The sequence below is a fragment of the Quercus robur genome, chromosome 11 (genome assembly GCF_932294415.1).
Source record: "Quercus robur chromosome 11, dhQueRobu3.1, whole genome shotgun sequence".
Taxonomy (NCBI): domain Eukaryota; kingdom Viridiplantae; phylum Streptophyta; class Magnoliopsida; order Fagales; family Fagaceae; genus Quercus; species Quercus robur.
In genome coordinates this window covers 44,622,565-44,640,409 of record NC_065544.1, presented here as the reverse complement: position 1 = coordinate 44,640,409, position 17,845 = coordinate 44,622,565, and the positions used below count along the sequence as shown (strand labels likewise).

Sequence of the window (17,845 nt, the reverse complement as noted above, 5' to 3'; positions counted from 1 at the left end):
CAATTCCATTAATGATCATGGCAACAAAACATGACAATGTAAAGTAAACAGTATTCACTAACAAATTCACTAATAAACAGCTGAAGTTACGAAACCCGCACGACTCATGATGCAATGCTGAATGTTGAGTCTTGAACATTGGTTAGAGCCTTCGATGTATCTGACATTTTACCATCATTTTGACAAAGAATAGCATGTTACTGGTAACCCCAATTTTGGAGAGTCTGGACTCCAAAAGGATCACACTTTATCGTCTATTATTTTGAAAGTTAATGTTTAATCTGTGACTGTGCCTTGCTAGAGCGACCACTGCTGCTTGAGGAGGAAGGATTGAGCCCATACTCGCTTGTTGCACCATATTCACTGCTCGCATATTCCTGGCTGTTATTGTTCGGTGCCACCTTCTTAATCTTCTTCATGTCTGCGCTGTATGAGCCAGCATCATATTCAGAGCTACTAGAGCCAAAGAATCCACTGCTGCTACCTCTCATTCCATCAGTCAAGTCTTCATGTGAGGCATCGCCTTCCAAGGTACGTACAATCTGTTCCATAAATATTTCATCAATACCAATCCTTTCCATATCAGTTAACTCAAATTGATGTAACATTAATGTAAGTAGTTAAAATATTGCTAGTCTGTGGTTACAAACGTTGAATAAGCCTAATACAGAAACTGAAAAAGAAAAAAATTTGTACAATGTGAAGGATATGAGCAAAAGAAACCAATAGAAGTTATTTAGACAAGTATAAACTGACATAGATAACAATTGGGACAGATAAGAAAGAACCATGTCAGAATCTTGAATTGAACATGAAAGAAAAAGTAAATCTAAGTGCAAATTGAATTCAGGTTGCTATTAGGATAGAGTAAGGCCTAGAAGGTCCCATTAAAAGTCAATGTGGTAATTTGATTGAACCTAATTATTGTTTCTTTAGCTTGTTTACAAGTACGCATTCATATATATATATATATATATATACACATACACACATACATACCTGGCTCATTTTGGGTCGCCTTCTTGCAGAATGCCTTATGCTTGCAGCAGCACATGCCACCATGCGTGCCATTTCCTGGGGGACATAATTGTCCTCCATAAGACGGTCTGCCAGCTCGTCATAGTTCCCGTCCTGCATTGCTCGGGCACAAATTGGTCTGGCCTGTTGATACATAAACCAAACAATATGAAAACATCGGAATTAATTACTTTTTTGTAATGGGATGATACAACAGTTTGTAAGACTTAGGTAATAAAATTAATTTCTAGTGTCCTTAACATCACTCTGATGTAAAAGCACGCAATAGAAAAATAGCTAAATGCTTTTCTGTTAAGGGGAGTGTTCAAACCCAGTCTACTAAGCTGTCCTCCATGTCGCCGGAGGGATCCACAGGACGCCTTCCAGTTATCAGTTCCAACAGCATAACGCCAAACGAGAAAACATCAGATTTCTCAGTTAGCTTGCCACTTGACGCATACTCAGGAGCCAAATACCTGAATTTGTAGATAAAATGATAATCCCAAGTCAACAAATTACTATCAATTTTCATTCTATAATCTATACTGAGGTTGTATTTGGTGTTGGTGAAAATTTTATCCCTTAAATGTTTTCAAAATGAACGTAAATTGTAAAGGAAAGTGGTGGTTCCAAAAATGAAATTTATCTTTATTAAGAATTTACCCAAATGTTCCCATGACGCGAGTAGACACATGAGTATAGTTGTCTTGAGTTAGCTTTGCCAATCCGAAATCCGCCACCTGATTAAGTCATGAATCAACTTACATCAATCAATTGATAACAATTAACAGATACAAACATTAATACAGCGTTAAATTTAACAATATTGCACATAGCTTTGCTTAATTCACAGACACAGTCATTATTAATATCATACACGAGAAGAATCTTCTCTTTTCTTTGCATGATATTTTTATATGGACTAAGGCAATAAATGTAGCAATATCGCGCATACCTTGGCTTCAAAATTATCGTCAAGTAGGATATTGGAAGCTTTAATGTCCCGGTGGATAATGCGAGGGTGACCTACATGTATCAAGCAAATTAATATGAGAGATTAAGAGTATATTTGAGAATAGTTTATTTAACTGAAATTGAAAATTTTTGCTAAAAATACTGTAAATAAAGTTAAAAGGTAGCTGAAAAAATATAGTAAAACCCATGAATAGTACTAAAAAGTGCAATAAGACCCATGAATAATAGCAAAAATAAGCTAAATAGTAAAAAAAAGCTACCAATGCCAAACACAACCTAAGTGAAAAAAGTATTCTCAAATATATGACATTAAATACTAATATTTAATCTCAACTATAAAATTGATCCATTTCCTAGTATCCATATGAGGGGTTTCTTAAGATAGAACATATGGGGTTCACTTTTATGTGAGAACGAAATGCAGTCGATAATTTTAAGAGTAAGAGGCTAATGTAAAAGTCACTTACAATCTTCATGCAGGTAAGCAAGCCCTTTGGCTGCTCCTAATGCGATTTTAATTCTGGTAGCCCAATCCATGGTTGGGACACCCTTCCCTGCACATGATTTCAACAGAAAAATCGTTAAAGATGTACCTTGCAAATGTATTTATAATGACTAAAAATATGATATAACATTAACCAAAATAAACTAACATTAATTAATGGGACGATCAGTACTATAAAGCATACCATGAAGGTGCTGATCAAGGTTGCCATTAGGAACAAATTCATAAACCAACATCTTTCTTCCTCCAGAAATGCAATACCCAACAAGTGACACAAGGTGGCGATGATGGACACGGCTAATAATCTCAACCTCGGCTTGAAACTCTCGCTCTCCTTGTCCACTACCCGATTTGAGACTCTTGACCGCGATCTCTTTCCCATTTGGTAATACCCCTTTATGCACGTAACCAAATCCTCCTTGACCTAATAGGTTAGCCGCAGTGAAGCCCCCGGTTGCAACTGCTAGCTCATCATAGGAGAAGTTGCTCTGGCTGAATCCAAGAGCCACAGAAGGGTGTGGGGGTGGCAATGCTGGACGTTGGGGACCAGAGAAGTTGGAAGAACTCATCTCACTACTATTATTGAATGCCGGGGGTGGCGGGGGAGGCGGCGATGGCCAATTTCTATGGCTTGACGGAGGCGGAGTTATGTTAACAACGTGGTCGCTAGGTTTGGATCCGTTGGTCCATGGTGAAGGTGGACCGTTGTAATATTCATGACCTGCACATAACAAAAGTTGTGTGCTTGAGGATTTGGCTTTGAGACAAATTTCTCAAAATTTCAAAGCTTTGTACAATGGAGAGGATAGTTTTTCAACTTTTCAAAACCTTTTTTTATTTATTTAATAATTGTAGACATGATCAGTGCATCAAAATATTATCGTAGATATATGTAAAAATGATATTTTAATCACAACTATCACCTTAATAAGTTGTACAAAAATGTAATGAAAAATTTTGTGTCCCTATTATTACTATTGTTTTAACATGGTTGAATGTGCGGTTGGATGACTGTATGGTAATGCTTTAAACTATATTAGTATATTTATATGTTTGTCTTTTTCAACCATCCAAACCTCATGAATCTAATAGAGCAAACACCAATTCAAACTTTAATACATCTTAAAAAAAAAAAACTCTTACTTCCCCAAACCCCTGAAAGATAAAATATGTATAACATTAATCTTTTATTTTTTTATGATAAAATGATATAATTATATCAATAGTTTCTTGATCTCTCATCCCCCCTCCCCTCCTCTTGAGGCAATACTTATTGAAGGAAAAAAAATAATCAACTAGTTTTGAACGTATATGAGAGATCAATCCTACAAAATACTCTATTTTATGTATCATACTTATCTAATTTAAACCGTTAATATATATTATTATAATAATAGATGAATGATTGAAATTACATAAGTAATGTACGTATCCCCGCCGTATAATTGTGGTGAAAGTTCAATTTTTTTTTTTTTTTTTTTTTTTTTTTTTGAGCAGCAGTTCAAATTTTATTTGAAATGTATATATGAGAGATAAATTTCTTTCATGTCATGAGAATTTTGTTCTCTAAGAATTGAGTCCCATCCTAACGAATTCTTAATGCAGTAAAACTTTCATGAGAATAAGAGCTTGAGAATTAAATACCTTTCGATGGGTGAGAAGAAGGGTAGTACTGAATCTGATCCTCCTCCTTCTTCTTCTTCCTTCTTCTGCATACCACGAAGAGCAGAAGCATTACTAAAAGCAACAACCCTGCCCCGACTGCAACTCCAATTATGATAGGCAGCTTGGACGAAGAAGAATCCTCGGACCCCACTGCGTCAGAAGAAGTTGAAGAGCTTTTAGGCGGCGGTGGCGGCTTGTGTGGTGGTGAGAGTTGTCGTGGCGGAGGAGGAGGTGACCGAGAAGAAGAATTTCCCTGTGAAGAAGGTGGTGGTGGCGGCGGAGGAGGCGGAGATGTAGGTGGTGTTGATGAACCATTGTTACTACCATTGTTATTTGAAGGTGGGGGAGGAGGACTAGTGTTTGAATTTTGTGGGGGTGGTGCGGAAGGCGTGTTATCAGGCGGAGGGGCGGTTGGCGATGGCGGCGGTGGTGATGGTGATGGTGGAGGAGATTCTTTTGGTGGTGGAGAAGAAGTGGGCGGTGGAGGAGGTGGTGGTGAAGATGGTGGCGGTGATGATTTTGGTGGGGGTGATGTTGATGGTGGGGGTGTTGCTGGTGGTGGTGCTGGCGCTGGTGGTGGTGGTGGAGGTGGAGAATTCGATGGTGGGGAAGGCGGAGAACCTGTTGGAGAAGGTGATTCAGAAGACATTGGTGGAGTTTCCGACCAAGTTTATCATCAAAAGGTGCCGGACAAACCCCACCGTTCCTCCAAATAACGAGTCACCTCTAAATCATACATTCATGCAACAAAGAGAACAAAATCAAAGGTAAACAAATGACATTAACAATTTATATACCAAGAAATTAACAACAAACCTATCGAAGAGAGAATTAATGAATGTTAAATACGTTTAAGTTTATAGAATATAAAATACCATCCACAACACAAAATAGCACCATCTTAGCCGTGAGGAAAACAACCACATACAATCTAATCGAAGTCATTTCTCAATTCTCATCATTATTTATTTGCATTAACTAGGGTTTTGTTTTCTTTTTCTTTCTTTTTTCAGAGAAAGAAAGAAGAATTAGGGTGTACCTGTTCAGATTTTGGAGAAGGGCAGGAAGACTCTCAAAGGGATGAGACAAAAACGATGGTGCATGCTAATAGTACCAATGAAAGAAACGAAGAAACCGTGTCTCCTTCCCCACATCACCTCCTACAAACTAGGGCATCTTATGTATGAATTTCTATTTTTATCCTAGAGGATAATTCTGGAATAATTTTGCTATTTTTGTGTTGAACTTTCTGTTAACACAACTTGCATTACATATATAAATATATACTCGTTCTGTTTTACACCTACAATTACAATATATACCATTATTTTGGATGGCTATGATTGGTATGTTGCAAATTAATTTTGTGTGGAATTATAAAGGGACCATATATTGTTAACAAAGCTAACTTCCATTAATGGAAGTTCATCTGGATTTGGACTTTCTGGTTCAGGGTTAGTTACTTATTACAATTTTTTGTAACCATACATGGCCTGTGCTGTGAATTTCCAGATCGAGTATCGATTATCGATTATCCAGATCATTACATGTAATGACCTAGTACGTTAATGTGTCATCACTCCCCACCTAACTAGATGCTTAGCAACAAACGGTAACACAAGGACAAAAATTAATTAATGGAATGTGGTCAAATTCTTACAGAGGGGCAAGTGGTTAAATAGTTGAAAGCCTTTGTTAATTAGAATTTTAGTGTTAGCCAATTCTATGATATTTGTTTGTAATCAAATATCATGGATGTAACTGACTTCTTGTAAAAATTTGTTTGGAGCACTGCCATAAAGACCTTCAAAGGATTGAAGATTGCATAATTTTGCCTAAGTGAAGTAAAGTCATGCTCAAGCGTAATCAAGGTTCACTTGAGCAAAACAATAATTCAACCTATATAAGACGTCGCATGTCCCTTGCTTGAGGCTCGTTGAAGCAAGATAATCAACATTTGTTTTTCTTTTGGATGTTTGATTTAGTTTTTTGATGTTTCTAAAAATCTTATTTGTGCACTTATATAAACCTGTTTCTGCATGGTTTTTCTGTTAAAGAACAAGGTTTTCTCTTTAACTAACACAATATGTGAAACTACAAAAAATCCTTTCAACGAGTTCACTGCAGCAAAATTTCAAGGTAATTCCCTAGGAGTGTTAGAAATTATCATTCATACACACAAAAAGTTTGTGGATGAATGCTTTTCCTATAATGAAAATTTTCAAGAATATGTTCTTTTTCATTTAAGGGAATTAATGCTTTTTTTTTTTTTTTAGGGTCTGTTTGGTTTGAGTGGAAAAGTGGAAGGATAGAAAATAGAAAGAGGATAGAAGAGATTTAGTTCTCCCGTTTGTGTTTGGTTGAGAGGATGAAAAAGTGGAGAAATGATAAACTTATTTGTTTGATTGAGAAAAAAAAAATGAGGAAAAATGAAGTTGGTATAAAATTACAATTATGTTTTCATTAAATAAAATAAAAAAGTAACACATTTTTATTAAAAAAAAAAATTGTGTTTGGACACTTAATATTTTTTTTAAATAGCACAAGCCAAGGGAAGATGAGCACACAAACAAAACACTACGGAGAAGTACAAGAAAAGCCAAAAAAATATAGAAGTAGAAAAAAAAAAAAAAAAAAAAAAAAGAATAAAGGAAACCTATGTGCATTGTGCACATGGGCATTTTGATTAGCTTAAATTGAGTTCCCCCCCCCCCCCCCCCCCCACCCCCTAGTTTTCTCCTTATTTTGGGGAGAACATTTTGGTGGACGTGGGAAAAAAAAACCTTGTATCCCACCACTTTTTTTCCCTTCCCCTTCCTAACCAAACAACCACTTAAAATGCTATCTCTTCACTTTTCTCTCCTAAATTTTTTAAATTTTCCTAAAATCCCTCCAAATAAACATACCCTTAGTATTTTGTTTGTTTTGAAGTAAAATATTTTCTCATTTTTCATGTGTTTGTTTGCAGGTGAAATGTAGTCAAACTTAAAAAAAATATTTTCTATTAACCATAAATTTTTTTATAAAAAGTTGAGAAACGTTTTACCTTTAAAATATTGGTAAAATATTTTACAAAAACACACAGTGGATTCCCTAACCCCATTTGGTGGCTAGGTCACCGGTCTGGCGGGTTAGGCAACTAGTGATGGTAGAAGCTACTGCTCTGGCATTCGGTACTAGTAGTCCAGTGGTCAGAGTCACCGCTTCATCGACAGGTGCCGAAAGTTTAGTGACTGGAGTCATCGCTCTAGTGACCTATGCCATGTTTGAAGGTTGGAAATTGAAGTCGTTGTTTCGGCCACAAGTGTTATTGGTCCGGTCACCGAAAACTTCACTCAACATTGGTCGCCAGCAATCCAATCATAGGACCTTCGACACCAACAGATTCTGTGGCTGAGGTAGAGCAAAAGCCTTACCTAGAAGCTTCACTCTGCTCTTCTCTGTTTATTTGTGAAAGAGAGAGAGTATCTAGTAGTTCAATGATCCACCCAAACCAACTCGAGGCCCAGTGGGTGGACCTGAAACCCATGGTCGGTCAGATTCAAGTCTTTCTTTAACGAAAACCAATTAGTTGGTTCGGGTAGCGGGTTAAGGAATTAAAAACCCATATTACCTGACTCGATCGATAGTTTCAGATTTTTTTAAAAAAATATTATTTTTTTGGGTCTGTGAAGTGATAAGACAACCCATGTATAGCCTTTGCCCTCTCCTCTATGCTTTAAGTTTTGAATAATTTAAACTTACACGCTAACTAAAGAGTACACGCAAAGCCAAAATCAAATCAAACGGCTCAATATCAAATCAAATATAGTTTCAGACATTCAGTCTTCCTTCACTCCACTCTTAGAGTCTCAAGTCTTAAGACTCTCTTAGAGTCTTAATTCTCAACTCTCAACTCTCAACACTCCACGACTCAATATCATTCAAATTAGAGTTTCAAACTCTTCAGACTTCCACACAAACCCTAGCTACCTCTCTATTCTCTCTATGGTCTTCAAACTTTTCAATCTCTTTGTTCTCTCTATGCTCTGTCTCTCCAAACCCTAGCTGCCGCCACCCTTTCCTCTCCAAACCCTAGCTACTGCCGCCAATCATCTTCCTCTCCAAACCCTTGCTACGGCCACCGCCTCATCACCAGACCGCTACTTCCTCACCTCACTTTCTTTCCACTATGGGTTGAGTCTCAACCTCTTGGTCTCAACTTCTTAGTATCAGGTATTATTTCTTCATTTTTCATCTCTCTGTTTCTCTATTTTGAGATATGGGTTTATCATTTTGTTCAAATCATGTAAAACTCTAGGATTATAGTTGTGACTTGTAAGAAATTACTGAGCCACATAGTTGCATGTGCTTGAGAAGTGAGCCTCTATATGTATTTGCTAATGTTAAAATTGTACATGTTATCTAAAGCTTTAAGCTAATATATGTGTAGTAAATTGTAGAATCCTAGAATGGAGTTTTGAAAAGTGAGTGTCTTGTTGGATGTACTGACTTGTGAAATAAATTGTTCATTAATCTTGCTAGAGGGGATGGGGATTAAAAGAAAAAAAAAATCAGGCTGTTGTTAAAGGCCCTAAGGCCATTATAATTGATAGTCCTCTTACTCCTTATATTTACTAGTTTGATTTGATTTTTGGGTTATATATTTTGAGTTTTCACTTTTTAAAGATGAAACCCTAATTCAAAAAGATGAAATTCTAACATATTTTTATTTTGTTTATTTGATTGTATTTTATTGTACATTTGTTTAATTCATTATGTTTTCCTAACTTAAAAAAATTGAAACCCTAATTCTATACAAGACTTGAAATTTGTTCAAATAGGCTACTCTTTTTATTTTCCTCTTCAAGCTTGAATCCTAATAACTAAGGGTTCTCTGAGGTATGGTCTCTCTTCTGTTGTTTCTCTTTTAACTTCTTGTTGTTGTTTGTTTATTACTTTTGTCGTTGCTTTTGTTGTTGCTTTGACTTCTTGTTGTTGTTGTTGTTGTGTCACTAGTGTATATGTTAGGGTAGTAAAATGATACTAGTATCATTGTTTTTGTGGTTTGCTAATGCTCAGCTTAAATTTGATGTTGTTAGGTTATGGAACTCACTAGTGATGCACCCCCTTTCCAAGCAGCAACACCTGCTACCCAAGCTAGACTTGTTGCCCAAGCTAAACCTGCTACCACTCTAATTACTACTAAAATTCCCCCACTTCCACCTAAAGATAAACGCGAGGTGAGTAATAAAGCTATTGCTTCTAGTAATAATAAGAGAAAGTTCATTGCTTGGGATCATTTTGAAAAAGTAGATATTGGGGAGGGTCATGTTAAGGTTGTTTGCAATTATTGTTAGAAAACCTATCTTGTTGTTAGTTAAAGGCATGGTACTACTAAATTCTTGCATCATGTGTAACATTGTCCTAAGAACACTAATAAAGAAGCACTTAAAAGGCAACAAACCTTAAGTTTGTTGTTGTTGTTGTGCCACTAGTGTGTATGTTAGGGTAGTAAAATGATACTAGTATTATTGTTTTTGTGATTTGCTAATGCTTAGCTTAAATTTGATGTTATTAGGTTATGGAACCCACTAGTGATGCACCCCCTTCCCAAGCAGCAACACATGCTGCCCAAGCTAGACTTGTTGCTCAAGCTAAACCTGTTGCCACTCCAACTACTGCTAAAGTTCCCCCACTTCTACCTAAAGATAAACACGAGGTGAGTAATAAAGTTGTTGCTCCTAGTAATAATAAGAGAAAGTTTATTGCTTGGGATCATTTTGAAAAAATAGATATTAGGAAGGGTCATGTTAAGGCTGTTTGCAATTATTGTTAGAAAACCTATCTTGATGTTAATTAAGGACATGGTACTACTAAATTATTACATCATGTGTCACATTGTCCTAAGAACACTAATAAAGAAGAACTTAAAAGGGCAACAAACTTTAAGTTTGTTGTTGTTGTTGTGTCACTAGTGTGTATATTAAGGTAGTAAAATGATACTAGTATCATTGTTTTTGTGGTTTGCTAATACTTATCTTAAATTTGATGTTAGGTTATGGAACCCACTAGTGATGCACCCCCTTCTCAAGCAGCAACACCTGCTGCCCAAGCTAGACTTGTTGCCTAAGCTAAACTTGCTGCCACTCCAACTACTACTAAAGTTCCCCTACTTCCACCTAAAGATAAACGCGATGTGAGTAATAAAGCTGTTGCTCTTAGTAATAATAAGAGAAAGTTTACTACTTAGGATCATTTTGAAAAAATAGATATTGGGGAGGGTCATGTTAAGGCTATTTGCAATTATTGTTAGAAAACCTATTTTGATGTTAGTTAAGGGCATGGTACTATTAAATTATTACATCATGTGTCACATTGTCATACAAACACCAATAAAGAAATACTTAAAGGGCAACAAACCTTAGCGTTTGAACCTCAAATGGATGGAAAGAAAGGGTTTCAACATGTGCCAACAGTCTTTACTATTAAAGTTTTTAGAAAAGCACTTATTGAAATGATTATAATAGATGAGTTGCCTTTTAAGTGTGTTGAGGGGTATAGGTTTCAAAGATGTTTAACAACCTTACAACCTAAGTTGCGTCCTAGGGATATCCCATCTTGTCAAACTGTGGCTAGAGATATGATTTGCATTTATAGTATTAAGAGAGAGAAACTAAGGGAGTTCTTAAAGGGTCAAAGGGTGTGTCTTACTACGGATACATGAACTAATATTCAAAATCTAAATTATATGTCTCTCACGTGTCATTTCGTTGATGATGCTTGGAAGTTGCATAAAAGAATTCTGAATTTTTATCAAGTAGAAGACCATAAAGGGGAGACTATAGGTAGAAAGATTAAGATGTGTTTGTGTGAGTAGGGTGTTGATGGCATATTCACCTTGACAGTGGATAATGCTTCCTCAAATGGTGCTACCATTAAATTTTTACAAACAGTAATTAAATATTGAAAGGGGACTGTTTTAGAACATTAGTTCTCGCATATGAGGGGTTATGCACATATCTTAAATCTGATTGTGGGAGATGGTTTGAAAGAAATTAATGCATCCATTACTAAAGTGTGTGAAGTGGTGAGATATGTGAAGTCTTCACCAAATGGAAATCAAATTTTTAGGAGTTTTATGGAGAGATTATTTATTTAATCCAAGTGTTTTCTTTGTCTAGATGTACCTACTATGTGAAACTCTACCTACCTCATGTTAGATACTGCTGAAAAATTTAAGAAAGTGTTCCTACGAATGGACTTTGAGGATGATAATTATTCTTCATACTTTATGAAGAATGAAAATAGTGGTAGTTTGGGATATTCTAGTGGGGTTGATTTTCAAAATTGTAGGACATTTGTGTGTTTCTTGAAACTTTTTTACAATGCAACAAAGAAGTTATCCGGTTCTTTGTATGTTACTTCAAATACCTTCTTTGATGAGATGTTTGTGATTCAAAAGAATATTGCACAATTAATTAAACCTCAAAATCATCTCTTGAAAAACATGGCAACTAAAATAGAAGCTAAATTTGAAAAGTATTGGGGGAAAGATGATAAAATTAATCATCTTTTATATGTGGTTGTGGTGTTGATGGCATATTCACCTTGACAGTGGATAATGCTTCCTCAAATGGAGCTTCCATTAAATTTTTACAAACAGTAATTAAAGATTGGAAGGGAACTGTTTTAGAACATGAGTTCTTGCATATGAGGGGTTATGCACATATCTTAAATCTGATTGTGGGGGATGGTTTGAAAGAAATTGATGGATCCATTACTAAGGTGCATGAAGCGGTGAGATATGTGAAGTCCTCACCAAATGGAAATCAAACTTCCAGGACTTTTATGGAGAGATTTTATATTGAATCCAAGTGTTTTCTTTGTCTAGATATACCTACTATGTGAAACTCTACCTACCTCATGTTAGATACTGCTGAAAAATTTGAGAAAGTGTTCCTATGAATGGACTTTGAGGATGATAGTTATTCTTCATACTTTATGAAGAATGAAAATAGTGGCAGTTTGGGAATTTCTAGTAGGGTTGATTTTCAAAATTGTAGGACATTTGTGGGTTTCTTGAAACTTTTTTACAATGCAACAAAGAAGTTCCCCGATTCTTTGTATGTTACTTCAAATACCTTCTTTGATGAGATGTTTATGATTCAAGAGAATATTGCCCAATTAATTAAATCTCAAAATCATCTCTTGAAAAACATGGCAACTAAAATGGAAGCTAAATTTAAAAAGTATTAGGGGGAAAGATAATAAAATTAATCATCTTTTATATGTGGCTGTGGTTCTTGATCCAAGAAAAAAAAATGAGATTTTTGAAGTTTCTTTTTCTAAAATTTATAGGGATGAAGTGGTTGATGAGATGATTGATTTGGTGAGGAAGACCTTGGATAGGTTGTATGATTCTTACTCTTGTGTTGATTCACCAAATGTGGTAGTACCAAGTGGGAGTGAGAGGACACACATAGAAGGTGACACAACTGGTTGTCCGATCCACATTCGAGGGTTAATTCTCGATATGAGCATTTCTTGGAGGTTGAGAAGTTTATAGGGTGTAGCAATGAGATTGGAAAATATTTGGCTAAAAATTGTGAGAGAAGAAGAGATGTGAAATTTGAGATTTTGGGGTGATGGAAGGCCAATTCAGATAGGTACTAAGTGCTGTCCAAAATGGCCAGGGATGTGCTGGCTGTACCTGTTTCTACGGTTGCTTCTGAGTTGACATTTAGTATTGGAGGGTGCATACTTGATCTATTTCAAAGTTCACTCTCTCCTCTTACGGTTCAAAATCTTGTTTGTACTCAAAATTAGCTACAAGCCCTTGTCCCAATTTCTTTTCGCAAATCAAAGGACGAGATGGAGGCATTGGAGGGTGAATTTCATGACTTAGGTAATATGTTTAACTTCCAAACTAATTGTCTATTAAGTGTTATTAAATGTGTCATATACTTGAGCAAAATTTAATCTATTGCCTTCATTTATTCTTTTTCTAGTTTTGAATCAAGCAACAATAGCAGCAAGTTCTAGTTCCTACTCAAGCAAAGGTACTCGTACCATAGTTAGTATTGATGAATGATCACTGACCGAGTACGTTTCTGCCCTTACTTATAATTTTTGTTGATATTGGTTATTTCTCATTTGATCATTCTGTAGCTTTTTTTTCTTTGTCTTTATATATTATTTATAAATATTTTTTGCCCCTTGTATTGTAAGAGGAAGGAAGGTTGCATTTTGTATACGAGGCAGTATTTTGGATATATTTTGGAAGCTTTTTTGGACAGATATATAGTTTTTCTAACTATACATGAACTCTTGCTTATAGGAAGGAAAACTTAGCATCTATGTAGGCTTTCCTTTCTATAAGTTATGGACTTGTTAACTATAGATAATAGAGTAGTTCCTTATTGCTTTAGGAAAGCTATATTTTTGAAATACTTATAGTATTTCATAATTGTAACTAATTATATCTACTGCTGGGAATATTGTAACTAGCCTACTACCTTGGTGGTTTACTGCCTTACAAACTTGCAGTAATTGCCTTCTTTGCCTCTATAGCTTACTATAAATATATATATATATATATATATATGGAATTATGAAGATGTTCTAGTATCTATAGCAATGCATTTTGTGTGGTTCTGAAAATTTACTTGATGTGTGGAATGGTTGGTAGGTTTAATATGTGTTTAGATTGACTTTTATATGCCTGAGTATTCTTGAGGCAATTTTGAGGTACTGCCTAGTGCCTAGGTTCTTAGGCTTAGGCAATTTTGAAGATATTTGTTACTTGTATTGTGTAGATGTTTAACAGGCGGTAAAAAATGGTATTTTTTGCGTTTTTATTTGTTTGATATTTTGCTTAGGTTTTACATGCTATTGATGTATAACAGGTGGTAAATAATGGTATTTTGTGTGTTTTTATTTGTTTGATATAGTGCCCAGGTTTTATTGCTATTCTATGTATTTTTAGTTCCTAATTGTCAATATTCTGTGTATTTTTTGTTCCCAATATTTGGGGACTAGGATGTATTAATTTGGACTGATATTGCTTCAAGTAGAGCTTGAAGGCTCATTTTAAAAGGTATTGGGAAATATTAATTTGGATTGATATTGGTTCAAGCAGAGCTTGAAGGCTCATTTTAAAATAAATGAAGTAAAAAAAAAAAAGGCCCAATTTGATATGACAAGATTCAAGAACTTTTAAATCCTTGTAATTTAGAAATCCCATTAATTTTTGGCAAAAAAGGCCCCAAAAAAAATCCATGAAAATCTAAAAATTTGGCCCAATTCGTGGTCTAGACCTGTTAAACCGTTGAATCCAACTTGTCCAACCGATGACCTAAATTGACAGATCCGACCTGTATGTTCGGTTGAGTATGGGTCAATTTTTCAGCTGCCCGAACCAATCAGGTCAAGTGCAGGTCAGGTCCAAATCCGAGCCAACCCGACCCATGAACAACCCTAAGAAAGAGGCTAGGGGGCAAGGGAGCAGGAATTTTGGGTTAGCGTAGGGTTTTCTGCAGGCATGAAATACGATGATATTTTGAGCCATGTTTATTACACATACGGTTTTACACAAATTTATGCAATTTCATACACATAAAAATGTTTTACATATTTCAAAATAATTTTTAGATACTCTTAGACCATGGAGTATGGTAATGTAGCGCTTTTAGTTTTAGGGGATTGTGTAAAACTATGTGCGCAATAAATTTAACCCTTTTATTTTTTGGTTAAGTAATATTACTATTTATACAAATTACACCCTGTCAATTTCTGTTTGAAATGCCAACTAAATTTTAAAACCTACCAATGTTTCGTTTAATTAAGAATCTCAGGTAAATAGTAAATTAGAAGAAAAAAAATTCTTCTTTTTAATATATATATTTTTAAAGTTCTTTAATCTTAACCTCTCTTCCATCCACCACGTCAAAGACAACATCTAGCTAGGTACACCTTTCAAAATCTTCTTATAGTTGCATTCTTATTCCTCCAAAATGAAGGAAAAAAAATCTTTGCTATAAAGGCTAAATGAGAAATAAAAAGCCAATTGAAGGAAAAAATTGATAACAAAGGGTCTGTTTGGATTGAGAGGGAACGGAGGGAGAGTGGAGGGGAGTAGAGTAGAGTTGGATAAAAATAGACTAATTTTGGATCAATTGCACTTTACTCTACTCTACTCTCCCTCTATCCTCTTAATCCAAACAAACCGAAAGAGTGGTATAATATTGGGCCCCCAATATAACAAAAGCCATAGAGGCTCCTCCTCAATTCAACAGAAGCTATAGACTCGTAGTCGTAGAGGCTCCTCCAGTCCTCCCCAGTCATGACTCACCACCTAACTTGATGCTTCTAAGCACAAATGCACAATAGTAAGAAACAAAAATTAAGGGAATGTGGTCAATTCTCACCGAAGGGAAAGAGATTAAATAGTGATTTGGTAATTAAAAACTGTGGCTCAATTATTTATCTGCTTGAATTACTTAATAATTTGCGTGATTGAATGATAAAACCGATAATTCCATTGAATTAATTCATAGAGAAATATTTAGATCTAAAATTTATTTTAAATGACTTGAATAAGATATGAAAGAACAAGTTTTTTTTTTTTTTTAAATGAAATCTATGGATAGAGATTTAAGATTTACTAATATTTAGATTTGAAAATGATCATGTGTAAGAAGTTATTTTTAATCCATAATATCACAACATTTTTTATTTGAGCAAAATCTTTGAAGTCAAATTATCATGTTTTGTTAAATTTATATCAAATAATTTATGTAAGGACCCGTTTCGCAACCCAAGTCCAAAATGTATGATTCTAGCCAGTGAGCTCAGTACAATGAATTTGTAGAGAGTGGGTCAAAGAACTAGGCCTTAATGAGTTGGACAATGGCTAGTACTAGATTAAATGATAATCAAACACAAATAAGAGATTTTGATATCAATGGACTTACAGTCCGAGGAGGTTTCACTTTTATAAATTGATCACAATTGGATTCAAGTATAATTTAGATTGCTACAGTGTTCTTTCTCTATTTTTCCCGATCTCCACCTCACGGAGGGTCTCTTATATTATATAGCTCTCTCTGGACTATTTTGATCCTACACTTGTTGATCATTTGAGCCTTCACTTGAGTGCCTGTCCCATCAGACACCCTCTTTGGTTTTCTGTGAGTTGTGGTAGCCAAGACAACACTGTTCAGGGGTCTCCTCAACATAAATGCGGTCAGGAAAGTAGTTGCAGTGCATTCAATGCGGTGGTAGCAGTTTTCCCTAAGATATTTCTGAGGTCCCATCATCCTTGGACGTTCATGATACACATTTATCACTGAAACTTCCTGGAAGGTCATCGTGATTGTTGGAATACGTATTTGAGATGTATTTATCATATCCGAGGAGATATTCCTCCTCGGACTATCCTCCTATCTGTATTTCGCTCATTGAGTCTTGGGTTTGAACCATTCATTACCATCCACTCGTCTTCGGATTGCTCATATTCTCGGTCAAGGCCCAAGGCCTAATACATGATTTGGGCCCTTAATCTTACAATTTATATTAGCAATTGTTTTTCAATTCTATTTATTTTAAATTCTCAAGCCAAAACCTTGTAGTGTGTCCATGAGGTTCAAATTCACCCCTTCCATGGTAAATATCGAATTCAAAAAAAAAAAAAAAAAAAAAAAACTCAAATCCAAATGCATAGTACTATAATTTTATTGTCATTCATACCTAAGGATAGAGGACAACATCTAAATCTTATCTCAATTGATCATGATAATCAAAATTGTATAAAAGAGGCAAACTGACTAAGAATTGGAAACTTTTGACTACCTCACGAAATGTGTAAACTTGTTTCTAAGTTTTGGGATCGTTTTGATTTTTGTTCTAAAATTTCAAAATTTAACTTTTAGTTCGAAATTTTGGTAGTGTGTTAAAACTCGTTATTTCGTCTATATTTATTAATGAGTTATTAAATGCTAACTAAGCTTATAGTTATGATAACTGTGAATTTTGTTTTTGTGATGAACGTTCATAGATTTTGTATTGAAGGAGTTAGGTACTATGAATTTTGTTTTGTTTTGTTTTTAAATGATTTTTCGTCATTGAGACTCGAAAGCCGAATATGGTTGCACTAGTGATGGTGCGATGGTGTGATGCTTGTTCTATTATGAAGGCTTGAAAATCAAACATGACTTTTTGTTATTGAGTCTTGAAAGCTGGTTATATGCATGTCGGTATTTTGATAGGGTTTGGGGTTGCTGAGATGATTTTATCCAAGGCTTGATTGGCGGTGTGGATGGAGGTTGGGTTTGGATAAGAAGATGGTAGTGATTTTGGATAGATAGTTTTGGTGGCTGGATTATTCGAAAATGGGGGAAGATTAAAAAAAGAAAAGAAAAGGACTACGAAGGGAAAAAAAAACTTTAATTTTTATTTTTTAATGCTCTCAAAACAATTAAAATTTTATATTTTTAAGTCGAGTTAGTATTTAATGGTCACTCCAACAACGAAGATCAAATTAAATTGTTTTATAAGGTCACAATTCAAAATAGAGATTTAGTGTTGGTTTGGATACAGATGAAAATGCTAGCGTCTGCATTTTCCTCCTTTTTTTTTTTGGGTGAACTAGTGCCTCTTGCACTGTTCATGGGACATGAATAGTGCATTAAGGCAAATGCACAG

General features: G+C 35.2%; 2 protein-coding genes across 2 annotated transcripts; one reads left to right on the top strand and one right to left on the bottom strand.

Annotated features, from left to right (window-relative positions):
- Positions 1-269: 269 nt before the first annotated feature.
- LOC126705090 (proline-rich receptor-like protein kinase PERK7) lies at positions 270-4,811 on the bottom strand. Its single transcript, XM_050404040.1, has 8 exons — positions 4,142-4,811; positions 2,682-3,218; positions 2,460-2,546; positions 1,973-2,043; positions 1,681-1,757; positions 1,349-1,493; positions 1,000-1,161; positions 270-542 (listed from the first exon to the last, which is right to left on the bottom strand). Exons 1-8 carry the CDS (start codon positions 4,809-4,811, stop codon positions 270-272), a joined length of 2,022 nt encoding a protein of 673 aa, XP_050259997.1.
- Positions 4,812-5,650: 839 nt separating this feature from the next.
- LOC126705089 (uncharacterized) lies at positions 5,651-10,274 on the top strand. The gene is made up of 4 exons (XM_050404038.1): positions 5,651-5,722; positions 9,244-9,384; positions 9,723-9,863; positions 10,200-10,274. The coding sequence occupies exons 1-4, from the start codon at positions 5,651-5,653 to the stop codon at positions 10,272-10,274; spliced, it is 429 nt and encodes a 142-aa protein (XP_050259995.1).
- Positions 10,275-17,845: the final 7,571 nt, after the last annotated feature.

Excerpts from the sequence above, each read along its gene's own strand:
- LOC126705090 (XM_050404040.1), bottom strand. The coding sequence starts at position 4,811 with ATGTCTTCTGAATCACCTTCTCCAACAGGTTCTCCGCCTTCCCCACCA. Across the intron at positions 3,219-4,141 it reads TTCTTCTCACCCATCGAAAG|GTCATGAATATTACAACGGT; the intron begins GTATTTAATTCT and ends TGTTATGTGCAG. Across the intron at positions 1,758-1,972 it reads ACGATAATTTTGAAGCCAAG|GTGGCGGATTTCGGATTGGC; the intron begins GTATGCGCGATA and ends TGACTTAATCAG.
- LOC126705089 (XM_050404038.1), top strand. The coding sequence starts at position 5,651 with ATGGCCTGTGCTGTGAATTTCCAGATCGAGTATCGATTATCGATTATC. Across the intron at positions 5,723-9,243 it reads TCATTACATGTAATGACCTA|GTTATGGAACTCACTAGTGA; the intron begins GTACGTTAATGT and ends TGATGTTGTTAG. Across the intron at positions 9,385-9,722 it reads CACCTAAAGATAAACGCGAG|GTTATGGAACCCACTAGTGA; the intron begins GTGAGTAATAAA and ends TGATGTTATTAG.